The 20,240-nt window shown below is 43.1% G+C and overlaps 1 protein-coding gene across 2 annotated transcripts in view; it reads right to left on the bottom strand.

The window, feature by feature from the left end:
* ABTB2 (ankyrin repeat and BTB domain containing 2) overlaps positions 1–20,240 on the bottom strand; it is a 155,065-nt gene that overhangs the window by 13,022 nt on the left and 121,803 nt on the right. For both annotated transcript variants that reach the window (XM_028728184.2, XM_077929254.1), the window contains exons 4-9: positions 10,941–11,093; positions 7,467–7,632; positions 6,667–6,756; positions 6,090–6,191; positions 3,066–3,162; positions 1,916–2,051 (exon numbers count right to left, since the gene is read on the bottom strand). In XM_028728184.2, coding sequence (XP_028584017.2) covers positions 1,916–2,051; positions 3,066–3,162; positions 6,090–6,191; positions 6,667–6,756; positions 7,467–7,632; positions 10,941–11,093 — 744 coding nt within the window. The remainder of the gene's footprint in view (positions 1–1,915; positions 2,052–3,065; positions 3,163–6,089; positions 6,192–6,666; positions 6,757–7,466; positions 7,633–10,940; positions 11,094–20,240) is intronic.

The raw sequence follows: 20,240 nt of genomic DNA, 5'->3' as shown, positions 1-20,240 counted from the left end.
GTTGCAGAGTGACTGTCTGAAGAAGAGAGCTTCCTGTACCCATGGAGGCTCCACACAGATCTTGAAAACCCCATTACAGTGGTACCTCAGGTTAAGAACTTAGTTTGTTCCAGAGGTCCGTACTTAACCTGAAACTGTTCTTAACCTGAGGTACCACTTTAGCTAATGGGGCCTCCTGCTGTCGCCACGCGATTTCAGTTCTCATCCTGAAGCAAAGTTCTTAACCTGAGGTACTGTTTCTGGGTTAGTGGAGTCTGTAACGTGAAGCGTCTGTAACCTGAGGTACCACTGCATTCTAAAACACACAAGAATGTACTCCATGGGTACAGAAGTCTCCCCACTTCAGAAGATTGCCCTCCTGCTTGTGGAAGGTGATCCCAATGGCAACTGGAGTGGCGGTGGAAGAGCTAGCATGCTCATTGCCCCCTCACCTCTTTACTTAACATGTACAGGTATTGCCTGAAGAGGGCTAAAGTATAAGCTCATTCCAGGTTATGCGAGAAGTTTGGGTTAATAGATCCTTATCTCCACAGATATGCTTTAAAGATGGCAAAGTGCCTTTTCATATCAGCAGGATAAATATAAAAGCAGACTTCAACATTAAATCCTTTCAGTGCTTGCATACTTGTTTTGTCCATAGTCTATCTGTGTTTCCCACCCACCTACCCCAATTTGTATCCCCTTCTTCCTCCAAAGAGCAAGAGAAGCATACATGGGTTCATCTTCCTTTACCATCATAACAATCTACAGCCACCCCATGAGCTTCATAGCTCAGCAGGTCCACATTCCACTGCACCACACAAATTTACACGACAGCCACACCAACTGTTAGTGGTTGATCTAAATTACTGCTTGCCGCTGTTCTCTCTGCGCACAAGCTGGGCACATGACGTTTTCTGTATGAATACAGAGGGCACAAATTTATCTCTCCTGTATGCTCTCCTTGTGCATTTTTCCCAGAAAGAAGCAACAGATAGTGAAATTTTCTGCTGCTTTTCCCTAGTGAAGAAAGTAATTGATACTCTGTAGTTCAGGTACCCATGATTTTAGCATGGGTGTGATTGGGGGAGTGAATTCAAAAGCAAAAGATAGCAGCAGAGACATGAGCTCATGATCTTCCTAACTTAGGACTTATGTCATACAAAAATGTTTTTTTCTTCTGTGTTTGTAAACTTTAAAAAAAAATACTCTGTTAATGCCAATGTCAGGATGCTGTCAGCAACTCCCGACTGTTGCCCAGGAAAGTATAAAGACAAAGGAAGATTTCTTACCATCCTTTTTTATTCAGTATTTACAGAGAGAGGCTATTGAGCCCAGCCTCTTGGATAATGGCGTTGTCCCGAGTGAATCGCCACCCTCCGTCTCTCCCACCTCCTCACTCGTCATTCTCATCATCTCCTCTACAGGTGCTGCTATGTGCCCTCTGTCTCTGAGTTCTTTGCTCTCCTACTTTCAAGGCTCTCTGGGTTCTGGGAGATGGAGGGGCTGGAATGCTGTCTAATGACAACATGTCAGCAGGGTGTTGTTCTGGCTCTCCCATGATTTCCCAACTTCCCCCCTCATCTGCCTCATCTGCTACCTTCCTCAAACCCCTGTCGTACATCTTTTCTGTCTTCCTCCTCCCTGGAAGGGTCGGGATGGGGAGGCGGTCTCCACCGTTCCTCCTCTGTCCAGTCCCTGACTGTCAATGCCAGTGAAGTTCATCCTTATTATGCCTATATTGAAGAGGGCAGAGCAGTGGCTAAGAGAGTGTGGGTTATGCCAGCCCTGCAAAATGCCCCTGGTCTTGTTATACCCATATTGCTGGAGGGAGAGGGGAGACAGTGTGCGACCACCTTGAAGTGCAGTTCATTGCTGTTAACCTGGCATTTTAAGCATCAGTGTCTGCAAACGAGTGCCTGTTCATGAGGTTTACCTGTGTCCATGTGCAGCGGCGTGGCTAAAGCAATTCATGTCCTCGTGAAGCGATGAGGACATGCCATTGGCTTCCAGCATGCTGAGAAGAGGATCTGCTCCCCGGCTCAGCAGCAAGCTGACTAGCTCATAATTGCCTAGAAAGACAAACCATTTTACCTTTATTGGTATTTTCAAAGGATATACTATACTGTATAGAAACCATCTGATTTATGTATTCATTCATAGAGAGAAAATGGGTTATAGGTTAACTGATGCACACCACACATTAAAATGCTGTACAGTAAAAGACACACAGTTGAGAAACAATCCAGGTATAAAAGAACATGCATACGGCCAGTTCACATATCATGAGCAGAGAATCCTGTACATAGGGTGGGGCATGTCCCACTGAGTATACAAGAGAATGTGCAGTCTAGGAAACGAGTATACAACTTTGTGCATTTGTACAGCAGATACCTAGGGACGCACGTGGTGCTGTGGGTAAAACCTCAGTGCCTAGGACTTGCCGATCGTCAGGTCGGCGGTTCGAATCCCCGTGGCGGGGTGCGCTCCCGTTGCTCGGTCCCAGCGCCTGCCAACCTAGCAGTTCGAAAGCACCCTCGGGTGCAAGTAGATAAATAGGGACCGCTTACTAGCGGGAAGGTAAACAGCGTTTCCGTGTGCTGCGCTGGCTCGCCAGATGCAGCTTGTCACACTGGCCACGTGACCCGGAAGTGTCTGCGGACAGCGCTGGCTCCCGGCCTATAGAGTGAGATGAGTGCACAACCCTAGAGTCTGTCAAGACTGGCCCGTAGGGGCAGGGGTACCTTTACCTTTTACCTTACAGCAGATACCTATGACCATTCCCCCTGAAACAAGATGAAGAAGACCAGATGGACATGCCTCCACTTGGGTCACATACAGCCTTGTACACATGGCGCAAGTTACACATCATCCCAGTGCCCCACTGTGCACACAGAATGCTCAGTCAGCAATTGCCTGACAGCAGTCGTCAGCTTAAAAATATTGAAGGGTGCGGGAACAGATGCGTTTGGCAGTTTTGAAAACATTGCTTCTTCCCACTTTTATGTGTTTTGACACCTACTGCGCCTTAAGAGAGCAAATCCCTGCTTCTGGGGAGTGAAAATGCAACGCTTGCTCAGACTTGCCTGCTGCTGAAGCCAGCTGGAGTGGGGTCTCTGCATAGTTGTCCTCTCCACTGTTCACAGCAGAGCCTTCGACGTGGGCTCCAGCATCCAGGAGCAACTGCAAATGCAGAGTAGGAACAAACAACTCAAGAAACAGAGCAACAGAAAAAGTACAAGAGTAAGCTCCCTCGGCAGAAATCCACTACAATCGTACCTCTACTTACGCATCCCTCTGGATATGGAATCTTCGGGTTACGGCCACGGTTTTGCCATATGCACATGCACAGAAGTGCTCAAACGTGGCGTGTGTGTGCAGAACCACACCTCTATTTATGTTATTTTTGGGGTGCGAACGGACCCCCGGAATGCATTTAGTTCATATCCGGAGGGTCCACTGTACTAGGCTCATAGCATCCACCTCTCTTCTTATTGGAGAATGCTGTGCGGAAAACCCCTTCAAGTTTACTTATGTTTACCGGCTCTAAAGGTCTCAGTGTGAACGTTCTTCAATGAAACATTACAAAAATATGAAAAAGGGAATGCTGTCATTAAAAGGAGCATTTTGATTTGTACTTCTGAATGTTCCTCAAAGCTGCATTGTCAGTTACACAACTACCACTGAGTAATCCAAGCATGTGTGTCCATAGGATCTGCCCACATTGTGTTTACTCTGATATCAAGGAAATAAACAACTATCTGACTTTTAGAAGACATCTGAAGGCAGCCCTGTTTAGGGAAGTTTTTAATGTTTGATCTTGTATTGTGTTTTTAATATTCTGTTGGGAGCCGCCCAGAGTGTCTGGGGAAACCAAGCCAGATGGGCAGAGTATAAATATTATTATTATTATTATTATTATTATTATTATTATTATTATTATTATTATTATATCAGAATTGGTCCTACAATTAATTCCCACTGGAGACACCTGAAAAACAGAGCTTCCAAAGATTAAATGTTTACCACTGAACAACAGGGAGTGAGTAAACATTAATTGCAGTTAACAAAAACATGGCTTAGAAAGCCCAAGGCTTCATTTCTTCTGAAAGGTTCTGTTGACAGGATTCTCAGCGGTGTCTCTGGGGCAAAACACGCTTATTATCATTGCATGTGTAAATTAAGTGTGCCCGGCCTTTGCAATACTAAAGAGTGCACTGGCAATGTTCCAAGTCTTTGAAGGCAAAATCTCATTTGCATGGACATTTGCATTTATGTATAATTCGAAATTGAATGAACTCTGTCCACAATTGCTTGCTAACTTATGTGAACAGAAATAGCAGAAACAGGAAAATCTCTACCCTTGACTGACTACTTGCTGTTGTTCATTTTAAATTCCTATTGACATTAAAGGGAGAAGATAGCAGTATTTCAAGAGCCCAAAATCCATCACTGGACCCAAATTCTACAAAGCCTTTGACCACAACACAGACAATATAAGCAGAAAGAGGACACGCAGAAGGCAGCAGCTAACGTGTTTGGGAGTGTAAGGAATGACCAACACTGGTTTTTCCAATGACATATTAAAGAAACATTTCAAACATGTTGCTTTGCAACTTCTGGATATATTGTTAGATTTCATTAATCTAATTTTTAATATGTAGACACATTCTAGCTACCAAATATACTTATCAAAATATCTGTTCCTATTGCCTCCTCATTATCTTGGAAGAAGAAATTAAGCAAATAAAAGCTAGTTATAAATAGAGCATCATTCCTTATTCACTGTGGAGGCACTCTTACCTGGGAGTAAGCCCCACTGAAGTCAATGGGACCTACTTCTGGGTAGACATGTATGGAATTGTGCTGTAAATTGAAATTCTACATACACTTCCAACTAGACCCACTTAGGATCATACTGCAGGCATTCTTTTTATTACTTGGGAAGAGGGAGGAAACTTTTAGACTTCTCTTCTCCATGTAAAGGTCAATTCTGCTAGAACTACTGGAAGAGCCTGGAGAAGCATAACCAGTACGATGCCACCATTTTATAAATGCACAAATGATTTTACACATATTCTTCCCGTATCCAGATATAATTAATAACAGCAAGAGGATCTGGATTTCCAGATGTCTCTATTGTCCTGCTGTAACTAAGCATGTGATCAATCCTGATCTTAAAACAATCATATTGTGGGCAGATCCCTTGGAAATATATCATGATGGTACCTTTGCAACTGGTCCATGAAAACTTTTAAAACATTCAGATAAACAAATAATGAGGAGCAAAACATTGCATGAACAAATGTTATGCCATATTTATACTGCAGACATAGCATATCAGCACTGCAGACTTGCTGAATTTTCCTTCCTTCTGGAAAGCTGGGAAGTAATACAAAACTGATATAAGTTTATTAGTGTGGTATATTTGCTGGAGATGCCAAAGATCATGTGTTGAGCTGAAAAATCAAGTCAACTTATAATACTGTAGATCTGTCTGTAGATCCAGTCCTAATTGCTGTTGGGTTATGTGAAAGATTTAATATTCTGTAAAGATATAGAAATTGTAATCTATTTTTTAACAGAGAAACATATGATAATCTGTCATAACTGGGGAAAAGTAAGAAGTTCTACCTTGGATGAATGGATTTTGAGGTTTGGGGAGTTAATGAATGTAGTAAAATTGACTAATATCCTGAGGGTAAGGGAAAGTCTTCAAGTCAAGTCAATAACTTGGTTATTGAAAAATGGGGTGTGTTCATAATGTAATACGATGCAAGGAAATATTCAACCACACACACTATTAAGTATATTATAAATATAATATGTAGACAAAATAAAATGATCAGATGAAGTCTTTTTAGGAGTAAGTTTATTATATGTTGTTATTTGTGTGATGACCTGGTACTGCTGTTATTTAAAAAAACAACTATGCTCTATCCTGTTTGTGTTTAATAATAATAATAATAATAATAATAATAATATTTGCAGGATAGATATGTGTTCCAAAAGCAACAAAAGCAACTAGTTTCTGAACTTTCATGCCCTGCGTCTCCCATTTTGTTTCTTGTTATTTCAAACTGCAGATTGACAACTTGTCTTTTGCTCACCTGAACTACAGAGATATGTCCATGTAACACAGCAAAGGTGAGTGCAGTCCAGTGCCGGCTATCAGGATGAACTGATGGGTATCGGGAGGAACTTCCAGGGACCTAGGAAAAATTGAAAGAATGTTTAGCCACTGCCATCTTTCTTCTCCCCTTAGAAATGTCTGGGAGTGGCACTTCCCTAGTAAATTACGGCCCCTGGGAGTGACAGGCTGACACAACTCAGAAAGTACTGCCAACACCAATCAGTGTATTCAATCCCTTGGGTTCTTCTACTGCATCTACTGGTTTCCTTCAGAGGCTGCTTTTGCAGGGAGGAAACATTTACTCCCTCTATTTCCCCATTACTATGCCACTGTTAATCATGATCTCATCTGTGGCAAGCTTTGAAGGTGATTTAAGCTTTATTGCTCTAGAATCCATAACAATTATTTTTCAGAGAAGGAAATCTCTCTCTCTCAGAATGGCCTTCAGTACATGCAATCGTCCCAAAACAAGACACTGTTTCTGAGGGATAATAAGCAATGGTTCTTGGTCAGAACTTAAACTGGCAGCGTCCCTGGGTTCAGTCTTTACTTACTGGTATATCTAGATTTGCACCAGCATCGATCAGCATCTGGACCATGGCTTCATCACCAGCAGAACAGGCATACATGAGTGGAGTCATACCCTTTAAGGACAAAACGTGTGGTCAGCAAACTTCGATTGCTATGCCCAAAAGCAATGACCATCAAAAAGCCTGTGATTCAGATTCTCACATGGAGTTTATAGGCACACTTTTGAACCTTATCTGGGAATACTAACTGCATGAGAGAGAATCGCATAAGGGAGAGAGGGATGAGCATGCTAGGTCTGTTCCCCTGCCCCATTGTCACTGCCCATCCTCATCACCCGCCCCCGCATGAGTTGGAGGCAAAAGTCTGCACTGGGGAGCTGGCCCTACTTTGTAGGGGAGAACTCTGCAAGAAGAATAGGCTCCCCTCTTCTCACAACCGACTGGGGTCCCTGAAATGGCAGCAGGATACAGCCATTTTGCCTTCCCTTTGTGAACATGTCCATAATGGCCGACAACCTCCAAAGAACATCCATGGAGTGAGGGGTGTGTGCCTGCTGATGTTCTTGTTGCTGCTATGTCGCTCTATGAGAAATTTTACTTGGTTGCTGCTGCCCATGAAATTGCCTCTGTCCGCCACTCCCCAGAATATGATAATGGTGGGCAGAAACAGGAAGGAAGAGTATCAGTTCTCATGAACTTAGAATCATAGGGTTGCAGAGCTGGAAGAGACAGTGTCTGAGCTATCTCAGTAAGTGCTTTGTATACTGATCCGCCTAGTTAATTTTAGATACACCCTCACACCCACACCCCGTCCTTCTACATACCTGATCGTCCATTGTATTGACCCCTTCCGGACCCAATGCTTCTATAGCTTGGTTGATTAAGTCAGTCCTTCCACAGTTCAGCATTCGAAACCCCAAATCCTGCTGGAATTTTTCAGTGGCGGCCTTTGCATCCATTCTCCGGAAGGAACTGAAGCAGCATTCAGGCCTGTGGGGGACACATAGCCAGAAAATATAGCTGCAATTTTAAGCGGTGCGTTACTGGTTTTAAAGAGGGCCATATTATTAATATTAAAGGGGGTTGTATTATTACCATTATGATTATTTATAGTCCTGAATTTCAGCAGGCCTTGTTTTGACTCGGCTCGGGGAAGATCAATAGAGGTGGTTGGCGACCTCTTTTCCCCTTTTGAGCGCCACATTGCCTCAGGAGTAATCTGTCCACTACTGCCCCTGCATTCTGAAATGCCCTTCCCTCTGCCATATGTGAAACATCACTTGTCAGTTGCTTAAGATGTCTTGTAAAGACTAATCCTTTTGCCCACTTTCCCTGACTACAGAGCTACAGCCCATTACTACAAGATGTCTGTACTTATTTTTGTTTGTATTATAACGTTTACACCCCCACACCCCACACCAGAACCCCAATTATTTGTTTGCAGATAGCTGAGGAAAAACATTTTCACACAAAAATATTTTCACACAACCAGGAAAAAGCTTTTAAAGATACAATTCATTTTCTTATCAAATAAAAAAACTGCCCCTTCCAATAAAATCAAGCAGGGCCTTATGACCTAATGAAAATCAGAGTTGTCTCATTCCTGTACTATATGGAACAGTACTCAACTATCCCATTCCATCTCCTTGAATAATAGGACTTTCCCCCTGCTCCCCCTATGCATTTCACACATCTTCCCCATATCAGCTCCAGAGGGTTGTGGGAACCCCTAGAACATATTTAGAAGAGGTGTGGAGAAGGTGAGGTTGGGTGTGTGTGTGGTGTTGTGCAAGCAGAACTCCTTGTGCTGGTCTGAAATTTCACAGAGGGCCACATTAGCAACGACCTATGGTCTACACTTTAGGCAGGTGGGAATCATATTTCTGAATGCTCCCCCATATGAAAGCTCCATACTCTTAGAAAACTGGCATTAGTGAGCAAGCTTACCTATAATGTCTCATTCCAGAATGCTAGTTTTGTACTTGCAAGATTTTTTTTTACATGCTGAAGCAATAAAAAATGGCACTAACCATCTGCGGCCCAAAGATTTACAATGTAGTCTATAGCATGCTGTTGCCCTTTTTAGACTAGATCTAACACACTGGACCATGTGACCGTTCTCTTGCATGATGGCCAGCACATTCATTTGATGCAGTCTTCCGTGTAGGGAAACTGGGCCCGTTAAACTGAAATTAACGAGCAAGGTCGCACGGTGAGAAAGAAGGATCTTTATGAAGCCATCTGAGCTGTCATTTATATATTTTCTTGTATTTTTAGCCCACCTTTTTTCCATCATAGAATCCACAGCAGCACACATGCCGTTCTCCAGCAGTTTCCCAGCCAAGCACCGACCAGACTAGGAGCTGCTTAGTTTCAGCAAGTTGACAGCCACATCAACAAGCGTGTTCTATTATTTGTTGCAAGTTTCCTGCTTTTATTTTATTTTTTACTACCTTACAGGATGTTTGTGAAGATGCATTAAGGTCTACTGTTGGGCAGAGGGGCTTTAGAAATCTCGCTGTGTGATATTTTATTCTATTTTTAGTTTCAACTTCCTATTAAAAAATTTGTTCCATAAAATATAGCACTCTATTAAATTCACAATCTCTCTCTCTTTCTGAGATTAATGTTAGCTTGACTAAGAAAGAAATCTTGCAGTGACTTTTGAGCAATTCATTCATCTGACTACCTAAGGGAAATGCTAATATTTTCCCCAGTGCATTTCATCTAACTATCTTAATGTTCAATAAAAAAAGCGCGATTAATCTTTGCAGTACCTTTCTTCTCATAATGAATACTAAACCTTTTACGAGATTTACAAATGGTCACACTGGAGGATGTTTGATGACTTGTCCAAAGCCAAGCAGGGACTCAGCATCAGCATCCAATAGAAGGTTGTGAGATAAATAAAACCCTTCCTTTGTGCATAAGATGTATTTATAATCAGCAACAAACACTGCGCTGAGCAGCAATAAATAGTGGAATTAATCTCATCATCAAAATCATTGTATGGCAATATTTAGATTTCTATACAATCTAAATATTTTTCGTATTTAAAGACGATTGTGGCAGTTGTGTGATGCCAGGACCACTGCCAGCGCCTGCAAAACTGCCAGAGTATAAATAGTGTCTGAAGCACAGATGGCTGTTTACTATGAGTTTATCTACAGTCTGCAAGGGAAGGAGTGGGGAACCATGTTCAGGCCGAGAGCTGCATCCCCTTCTGGGCAACTTCCTGGGGGGCACATGCCAGCACTGAGCAGGGCAAGGGGCAAAGGTGGACAGAGCAACAACTGTGGATTTCAATAATAATAATAATAACAATCATCATCATTATTTATACCCCGCCCATCTGTCTGGGTTTCCTTTGTGCAGCAGGCTGCTCTCCCCCTACACCTCCACAACCCTTTTAGTCTCCATTCAGGCAAGTAAGAAGCATCTTTAGAGTTCAAAGACACATTCCAGGCAGGCAAAAACATTCCAGGATGGCACAAAGCAGGGCAGGAAGAGGGCTGCGGCCTGGGAGTGTGGCTGCAGAGGCTTAGAAGAGATCCAAGGGCCAGATATTTCCATTTATATGTGGCACACGCACTGGGACCATTTTAAGTTCCCAGTGTGTGCATTCTCTGCCAAAGTCATGCATGTGCCAAATGTGATCATCTACCCATCTCAATCCAGTCCATGATAAAAGTAGGTAGATGGAAGAGCATGAGAAGTTTTGAGCCATTGCTGTAGTTTCCGAGTTTGGGATTTTTGCTACCAATCCTTTGTGTATTTACTCAAAATAAGTGCCACTGACATGACAGGGACAGGCAAGCCCATTGGTTAAATGTCTGCCCAGTTTACACAGATCACGTGACTGATTTCAAGCACACACTTTTGATTCTGTCTCAGAAAATAGTACCTCTTAGGAGGAGTAGCCAATGTGGTGATCTCCAGTTCTTGGAAGACCCCAGTTCCCTTCATCCCTCACCATTGACTCTGCTAGCCAGGACAGATAATAGTTAAGAGTCCAAAAACTTTCCTAAGGGAATATGCCCCTCAAAAGTAAAAGGTTCTCTGCCCATTGTGCATGGTATTTGGCTAGTGTGAAATGACTCTTAATGGTAAAGGATGATCCTGAAGTTTAGGTACACACACACACACCCATTGCAACATTGGACAAATTTCAGTCTTCCTCTGCATGTGTGTGTAGAAATTGTCTGAAACCTACAAGCTGAACAAGAATACCCAGTGATTAAATTTAGCAGTGTTTTTTGGATTGTTTTTTAGTCAAACAATAAAAGCACAATACTTACTTCAGCTGCCGAGGTTCACAGTCCAAGCCAGGTAAGAGTAGCCTGGCCGTCTGCCTTATATCATCGCTGTCCACTGTTAAACTCCTCCGGTGCTCAGCATATGTTATAGCCACTCGCATCCATTCCATCAGTGGGGGAAGAAGCATGAATGGCCTTCAGAGAGAAAGGGAAGTCCCATTAGACCTCATGTGGTTGTTATCTGGGCCAAATATATTTCAAAGTGCCTTAGAAAGTTAGGAAGAAAGTTAGGAATCTTATTCACTTCTGAAATATTTCTTCTTAAAACTCCACACTTAGCTTCAAACTGGAAAGTAAGCTTTCTTTGACGTCAATGGGAGCTACTTTCAAGTAACATACGATTTGGGGCCTTTGCATCCAGATTGGCAGTCTGTATGAAAATCCAGATTGGCAGCCTGTATGTTCTGCAGGTAGGAAGAACTGCATTTGAAATAAACAGCACTCCTGTAGATACACCAGGATTTTTCTTTTTTAAAATCCGCTTAGAATTGAGGTGGTTAAGAATGTGTGCTGCGAGTTCCTACTTAAAATACTGCCTGAGCCATGCGCTCAATAGCTTGGCCCACACAAAACTGTCCCCAACTGCAGTATTTTGTTTTCCATTGTAAGAAATCATCCACTTACATGGGGAATAGTGAAATGATGCGCTCTGGGTCACCACTAAATATGATTTCGAACTCTCCAGTCCCTGATGAGTGAGCCTTCTTTTGTTTACCTGGCCTCTGATGGTATGTACTTCTTGGTCAAACTCAAGAAGGAGAGTATAGTAGAAACTTTCCCCTATTATTATTATTATTATTATTATTATTATTATTATTATTATTATCGCTTCTCTTACCAGAGCACTGCCTCAGAACTAGAAACACCAAGACTGATTTGTTTCGTTCCTCCGAAAGAATGAAACTGCCCTTGCTGATAGGCTTACAGATGCCAAGTGTATATTTTAAAGAAACATATTTTCAAATCCAATTCAGTTTGTTTTATGCTAGAAAAATACGCTTCCCCTTTGAGCAATTGATCCGTGGGGCTAAGAGGATAGACTTCTTCCTACCCTTTAAAGTTCAGATCAGAAAGGGGGGGGGGCACAGATGTGATAGAGGGAAAGAAAAATGAACTGGGTATTAAGAAAAGCGGATGACATCATGAAAGGCATTTTCAGATTGATGCGTTCGGAGCGGGGAAGAAGAGCAGGAAAGACAAATCCTGTTAGAAATCATTGCAAATAATAGGATTTGCGAGTGGAGCTCCCTCTGCCAGGCTTTCAACATGTACACTTTCAACTCCGCTCATCAAAAGTGTAACATCTGTTTCCATTTTGCCACAAGCAAGGTGTGTTTTGCACAGGCAGCCCATAAAAAGCAACGTGCGCTGTTCCCTCCGCACCCATTTCCCTTCTATGTTCAGCTATCTAGTTAACCCTCCTAATCCACAAAGGAATTTCCCCCACAGAGCATTCCCAACCATTTGTTCCATCTGTTACCTCACCAATTAAATCAAAAACAATATCTAAGTATTTATTTGTAGCTTTCGTCAAGGAGGTGGGGTGGAGTAGAGTAGGGCACCCACACACAGTGCTTGCGCAAAGTACACTGCTCAGCATGACAGCATCAGGAACCTTCTTTGTAATTTATCAGTTGGTTTAGAAACTTTTATCCTGCCTTTAATCCAACGAAGGCCTCTCAAGGTGCCTCACAAAATGACTAATGCTGCGTACAGATGTATGTAACCTGAGAGGTGAGGTTGCTGGAAAAGTGCGCTCGCTGCATTGTATACATACAGCTTTTTCCTTAGGCTCAACCTCTGGGAAAACCAACCAGCTCTTCCTGTTTCCAAGGAACCTAGCTACAGAGGGTGGGTGCTAACTGGTTTCCCCACTCCATTATGTCCCTGGGTCACAACTTCCTCACTCCCCTCCCCCCCCCCGCTTCATGGAAGCTTTTAGGAAAAGTTTATAAAACATTGATTTCTACCATTCTTTTTGGAGAAGGAGAGAAAGGATGGGCAAAATAGCAGAGTGATTTGGTGTTCGATTTGCCAGCTAGGAAGTCTGTTAAAAGACTTGTAAAGATGGAGGCCGGGAGGTATGTGTGAGCTGCAGTAGGAAAAGGGAGTGGCCTACCCTGTTTTCAAGGTAGAGAAAGACAAATCTGTCAACTTTTCTCACTTTTCCAGTCTCAGGTTTCTCCCATTTCCAGATGTTTGCATTAAAAAAAAAGAGTCTGTATGAAAATTCATAAACATTTTCATCTTCATTTCCTGAAATATGCTAGTTTTTCTAAGCATTTGCCTTTCCACTAATAGTACGTGCGTTTTGGTATCTGCGCTGAAAAATTCAGAGAACTGTGAATTTTGAAGGAGACCCGTGTAAACAGGGTAGGTTCATATCAAAATGCAAACCAAATTAATTCTTCTCCTATCCCTGTTTCTAGGTGTGTCCATTCACAGACTAAAGTCACACCCACTTATTATAGCAGTCCTAACAGCTCTGGAGAATTCTGGAAACTGTAGTTTGTTAAGCGTGGTAGAAAATGGAGCTCTGTGAGGGCAGCATTCTTGACAAACTACAGTTCCCAGGATTCTCCATGAATGTTAAAAGTGGTATAAGAGTGCTGTAAATGTATGATGGGGATGTGACCAAGAGTCCTACAAAACAGGTTGAAAGAGTTGACAGCAGTCAGTGAGCTACTTTCAAATAAAGACAGACAAAGTGCTTTTGATTACAGGGCATTTAGCCATTCTACACCAGGCACAGAGGTGACCTTCCAGCGAGCAGAAAGCAATTCTTTGGGCACTGAAACACGGTGTTTCCCCCACAAAAATGACATCAGAACTGTGACAGCTCAGCTCCTAGGTTTATCTTCCTGCTTGCCACATATATATTATCACAGACACAAAAAGAAATACAATCTCAGACGGCCCATTCAGAGTGATTTTGCCCCTGCTTGTTTAATGCTAGAGTGTCAAACTAAGAGGCAGGAAGCTGACTTGCAGATTTCCCTTTGGACCAAACAACGTGTAACTGGATCTCCCAATGGGCTTTAAAAACTTATTCATTCATTCCTGAAATGTATAACGTGCCCTTCAATAGCCACTTGGCATTCCCAAGGGCAGTTTACAAAAGAAGAAAAATTGTGGAGATTACAAAATATAAAAAACAAGAGCGTGTGTCAAGGTAAAACTCTAAATTCTTAAAAACCCACATTAGCTTAAAAGAAATAAAATGGAGAAAAGTTAGCATTATCAAAAATCCCCTGCAATTTTTTTTAAAAGGACTTGAACTGATAGAAAAGTGAGTGTCAGGCAAGCCTGTCAAAGAAGGGCCATCTGCAGGTGGGGTGCCACCGTGGAAAAGGCTCTGTTCCTGGCTGCCACTCAACCAGGGATTTGGAGAATGCTCTTAGGTGTAGATATATGTGCATGGGTTAAGTGACAGGAGAGGAGATGAACCAGCAGCTACTTGGCTTCTATGATGTAGAGGGCTACAAAGGCAAGCACCAGCACTTGGAACGGAGCCCAATTTAGTTGTTTTAAAACAGCTGCAGAAATGGGAAATAGGGAAGAGGGTGGTGATGTTTTACTCTTCTCCACTGTGCTATTTTCCTGATCAAAATAATTGCCTACACCTTCATTTTAAAAAAGAAGACAAGTGACTGTTTTGTACCTGTCTTACTGCCCCACCCCAGCAAGGCTGTTAGCAATGTGTGTGTGGTGCATTTTAACAGGGAACTCAACGGATGAGAAAGGATGAAAAGCCCCATTTCCCTCAGTCTTGCTGTCTCAAAACATTTCTCCCCATTTACAAAAGAAGCTGAGGTACCTGATCAAACATAGCCCTCAATTGCTGCATGCAAACAGTAAGAATATGAGGTAGCCTTTTATAGAACTGAAACAGAGCATGTTCTGTGTGAAAATATCCAAGGTGAAATACTCTGCTAATGCTGATCTAGCTAGCGTACACATAACCGTCACTGGCAGAGGCAGCCAAGGATCAATGTCAACTCATGTCCTGTGAACGGGCTCTTCTTTTTTTATCTAGATGAAAATGGCATACTCTAGTGGCTCAGAACCTGTCTGATTTGAAAAGAACTGACCCATAACTCATTCTTTGTCATGCTTCTCGAGATGGAAATGTCTCCTAAGTCAATTGATTACTGGTATGAGGAAGCGGTGAACCTGACCACAAACTGCTCAGTCATTTGGGGAAGAGTGGGAAGGCTACTGAGCGCCGACACCAGAAGTAACACTTACAGAGTGGAAATTACAATGCTGTAAAAGCTGACAGAGGCCAGAATTACAAACAGCAGCTGGCATGTCAGAGCAGAATCTGAATGGAAAGCATTCGAGGGGTGAGACTACCGACTGGCATGAAGGAAATCTCACTGCTCTGTGAAAAGGTTTGCTCCCCTTCTGTCCAAGAGAGTAAATGGAGAATGGCCATGTTCACACATCACAGTAAGTCATAAATAAAGGTGTTGCTATTGGTAAATGACCAGTTTACTTGCAGGATCACCTTACCCCATAGGTGCCCACCCTACTGCTTGGCTCTGCAGTTCTGGCATTGTTACAGGTGCCACATAAAACCCCCTCTGTAAGAAGTAATTCTTTTCATATGGAAGCACATGTACTTTGTTCTTGGCTTGCCAACTGTGGTTTAAAGAAAACAAATGATGATCCCCGCTTCAGATGTACCACAAAGCTAGGAATTGTGGCTTGTCTCTTCCCAGCGCAAGTCGGGAGAAGCAAAGTGAGCACAGAGGGCTAATGCACAGTAAACCATGATGACAGTAAACTGTACTGGCAGGTAAACCATGGACAACATGGTTGTAAGAGCAGAAGCAACTCCCCACTTTAGCTTTTAGCTAGCAAAAATAGCTTGATAGCTTTATAAGTGCAATGAAAACTGAAGGGGATCTTCTGGTCCAGTCAGCTTCACTCCTAATGTAAACATTTCAAAGCGCTGGAAATGAGGAGCATTTGTATCCCATTGGAGTTAATGGACATGACTAAATTAGGCTGAAGGGTTTCACTGGGTCTCCTCTGATATGATTAACACTGGTTACAACTCTGTTAAAGGAAAAACTGATTGAAAATGAAATAAAATTATCTTTCTGCAATGGTAGGACATTGATTTTTGGCATTGAGTAGTCATATCCCAGTATTTTCTTAAAGTTCATAACAGCCTTCTCTAAACTGGTGCCCTCCAGATGATGATGATTAATATCCTGACCATCTGACTGGGTTGCCCCAGCCACTCTGGGCAGTTTCCAATAGAATATAAAAAACACAATGAAAGCCAGACATTAAAAACTTCCTGATACAGGGCTGCCTTCAGATGTATAAGGAAAGTTATACAGTTGTTTATACAATTCCCATTAGTGTCTTAAATGCATGCAGTCCATCAAGCCCTAAGTAGCACAGCCAATGGTCAGGGACAATGGGAGTTGTAGTCCATCACATTGGGAATGCATCACACTGGGCAAGGCTGATATAGAATGAAATAAATGTGGATACAGTGGTGCCTCGCAAGACAAAATTAATTCGTTCCGCAAGTTTTGTCGTCTTGCGATTTTTCCGTCTTGCGAAGCACGGTTTCCCATAGGAATGCATTGAAAATCAATTAATGCGTTCCTATGGAAACCGACTTCAGACCAAGTCCGGGGACAGTCTGTCCCCCGACCTCTTCTGAAGGCTGGGGGTGGGGACCAAGGGCTTTTCTTCCCACCCCCAGCATTTTAAAAAACCCCGGGACAGCGGGGGACTTCTCCGCTGTCCGGGGCGATCTTAAAATGCTGGCGGGCGGGAGCGAAGCCTCCGCTGCCGCCCGCCAGCATTTTAAAAAGCCCCGGGACAGCGGGGGACTTCTCCGCTGTCCCAGGGCGATTTAAAAGCCCCCGGGAAGGCAGGCAGGGGGGACAAAGACTTTTGCCCCCTGCCAGCCTTCAAAAGAGGTCCAGGACCTCTTCTGAAGGCGGGCGGGGTGCGAAAGTCTTTGCTCCCCCCCGCCTGCCTTCAAAAGCCGTCCGGGACAGCGGAGAAACACACTGCGTTTCTCCGCTCTCCCGGGAAGGTAGGCAGGGGGGAGCAAAGACTTTCGCCCCCCGCCGGCCTTCAGAAGAGGTCCAGGACCTCTTCTGAAGGCGGGCGGGGGGTGAAAGTCTATGCTCCCCCCCGCCTGCCTTCAAAAGCCGTCCGGGATAGCGGAGAAATGAAGGCTGGTGGCGGGAGGAGGTCTCTCCGCCCGCCGCCAGCCTTCAGAGGAGGTCCGAGGACAGTGGGGAAGACGCGCTGCGCTTCCCCGCTGTCCCGGAGATTTCCCTATGGGCTTTCGTCTTGCGAAGGAAGCCCATAGGGAAATTCGTTTTGCGAAGCGCCTCCAAAACGGAAAACCCTTTCGTCTAGCGGGTTTTCCGTCTTGCGAGGCGTTCGTCTTGCGGGGCACCACTGTATGTCCATAAATGGATAAATGGCTGCACATGTATCCTTTCCTTTGCCAGCTAAAAAAATTAAGGAAAACTGGTCTGGGCAGGACTGTACAGAAACCTGCACACCCAGATCAACCAGAAACATAAGTAGTAAGATGGAGAAAAATGTGTGTGCATAGGCACATATAATGACAGCTCTACAGTTTCAGCTCCAAATTTCCAAAGATATAATCTTAGTCTCCCTGGAAATCTGTGGCTCTGTTCAGCTAACAAAGCATGTCTCATGGTACCATAAGGTCCAAGAAGAATGGATACAGGAAAGGGTGACCAGTTTCCACTGAACCCTTCAACACTCAAGAATCATGCCGTCACATTCTTACTATAGGGATTCTGGGCCTGATACAGAGAATGTTCAATATTCTTGAATTGTTTCAGCACACATGCATCAGGATACCAAGACCTTCAATTGCTGTGAGCATTCTCTGCTGCCCCTAGTATCAATAATATGTGCATATATATATGCAAGTACTTTCAATTTAGTTGAAATGACTTAATCCAGCCAGATGGGCGGGGTATAAATAATATAGTATTTATTATTATTATTATTATTATTATTATTATTATTATTATTATTATTAATTGTTAATCCCCCAGAAAAAATATTTGCATTAAAGAATTTTGATACATAAATGTGTACAATATGTTTTAATAAGCAATTCGGAGTATTAAATCCATGCAACCCATCAAGAGCAATCCATCAGGAAGAAGCATCTGCTTTGGACAAATTCTGAATATTGAACCAAATCAGGCTACTTTGGAGATTTTCACACCTCCTCCAAAGCAAAGCAGATCTTCCCCAGAGAAGTGTGCTGGTCCTGAAATGTCAGACCTTCATAGGTCCTGCTAACATTGCAGTCCTAGGCATGTCTACTCAGAGGTAAGACATACAGAACTGTGTAAGACTTGCTTCTGGCTGTCTATAGGTTTATACCCTTTGCCACATAATTTTTACCTGATAGTGCCTCATATCCATATTTCAATATCATTTATATATCTTCAGAATTAAGTTGCTTCCATCTTTGTACACATCCCCCCTTCAAATTCTGATATTATTAATTGAAATATCTGACTTTTAACCTGGGGGTGGGGGAGGGTAGAATCATCTTTTTTCCTTCAATATTTTAGTTTCCCCCATACCTCAGTGTATTTTTATGTAAAGAAACCTGTTAAGACCAATCAAAGAAGAGTTAAGCTATTCTGCTGCAAGAGTGAAACTTGACCATGAGATTTTTATCCTGGGAATACTTTATCTTTTTTCCTCCACAGCTCATTAGCATTGCTCTCAGAAGCAGTTTGATATGAGTCTGCTTAATGAAAATCCTGTAGTGAACAATATAATGCACTTATTCCATTCGCAAGCAAGGAACTACTTATGTGAATCAGAAACTAAGGCTGCAATCTGATCCAGACTTACCTGGGACTAAGCCCCACTGAACACAGTGAGTCTTACTTCTGAGTAAAACATCCATAGGGTTGCTCTGTAATACTATTATCTGCCTATAAGCTTGCTTGCATCCCTGATATAGCCATAGATCGCCCCTCCTTGTTAATCACATCCTCCCCCTCTGAACCAGCAAAACTGCAGATGTGTGTCATGAAAATATGATTGAGCTGCACCTTACAGGCTTAACGATGAAATGACAAATACTGAAAACAAAACTGCTCATTTCTACAGTCTCCCGCAGAACCCAGTACAGATTACATGTACCCTTGATACATATAAAGTTAGCCAAGGTCTGTCTTCTGGACATTTCATTCAGTATTTTTCACTAGAATTATTTCACCTGCTATTTGCCTACCAGTGGTAGGGCCCTATTTATTTTCTTTAAAAATAAATAAATTACAAGTTACAGAGGAGGAAACCAAAAGGCAAGACAAACATGGGCAAGGTACCTTTTAGAAACAGCATCTCAAAATATTCATCACTGAATGGGAAGTCAGGCTTGGTAAGTCAAGAGATTAAAAATTAATGCTTTCTTCCATCTACTTCCCCCATGTGTATACGTTGTTTAAATACTGCTAAACCTTTGCCTTGCAGAGTATACATACATAATAGGTTGCATAGCTCAGCTTTCTAAACCACAATGATTCCTTGTGCAATTTATGGGAGGCTTTTGGTTTGCTTTTGCAAGGCATAGCACATCATTCTAAACCAAGGTAGCCAAAAGGATGCTCCTCCAATTCCCGCACTGACCTGAATTTGACAGGAGCTGGAGTCATACATCCGGACAGTATCATATTAGCTATCCCTGCAAATGATAGTCAGCAGAGATTGGGAGGCACAAAAAGACCCTTCTTGCATAGTGACCAACTACTAGGGGCCAAGGTCCATTCAGCTCCCCCAATAAAATATTTGACACCCCCCCCCCGTTAATGGGACGCGGGTGGTGCTGTGGGTAAAACCTCAGTGCCTAGGGCTTGCCGATCGCATGGTTGGCGGTTCGAATCCCCGCGGCAGGGTGAGCTCCCGTCTTTCGGTCCCAGCTCCTGCCCACCTAGCAGTTCGAAAGCACCTTTAGGTGCAAGTAGATAAATAGGTACCGCTTTATAGCGGGAAGGTTTCCGTGTGCTGCGCTGGTGCCGGCTCGCCAGAGCAGCTTCGTCACGCTGGCCACGTGACCCGGAAGTGTCTCCGGACAGCGCTGGCTCCCAGCATCTTAAGTGAAATGGGCGCACAACCCTAGAGTCGGACATGACTGGCCCACAAGGGCAGGGGTACCTTTACCTTTACCTTTACCCCATTAATGGACATCGCCATTCAAATGGTGTGCATGTGCCACGTATTGTGATTGATTATGCA

The sequence above is a fragment of the Podarcis muralis genome, chromosome 1 (assembly GCF_964188315.1).
Source record: "Podarcis muralis chromosome 1, rPodMur119.hap1.1, whole genome shotgun sequence".
Taxonomy (NCBI): Eukaryota; Metazoa; Chordata; class Lepidosauria; order Squamata; family Lacertidae; genus Podarcis; species Podarcis muralis.
Note: the sequence above shows the minus strand (reverse complement) of the source record. Positions and strands in the feature narration are given on the sequence as shown.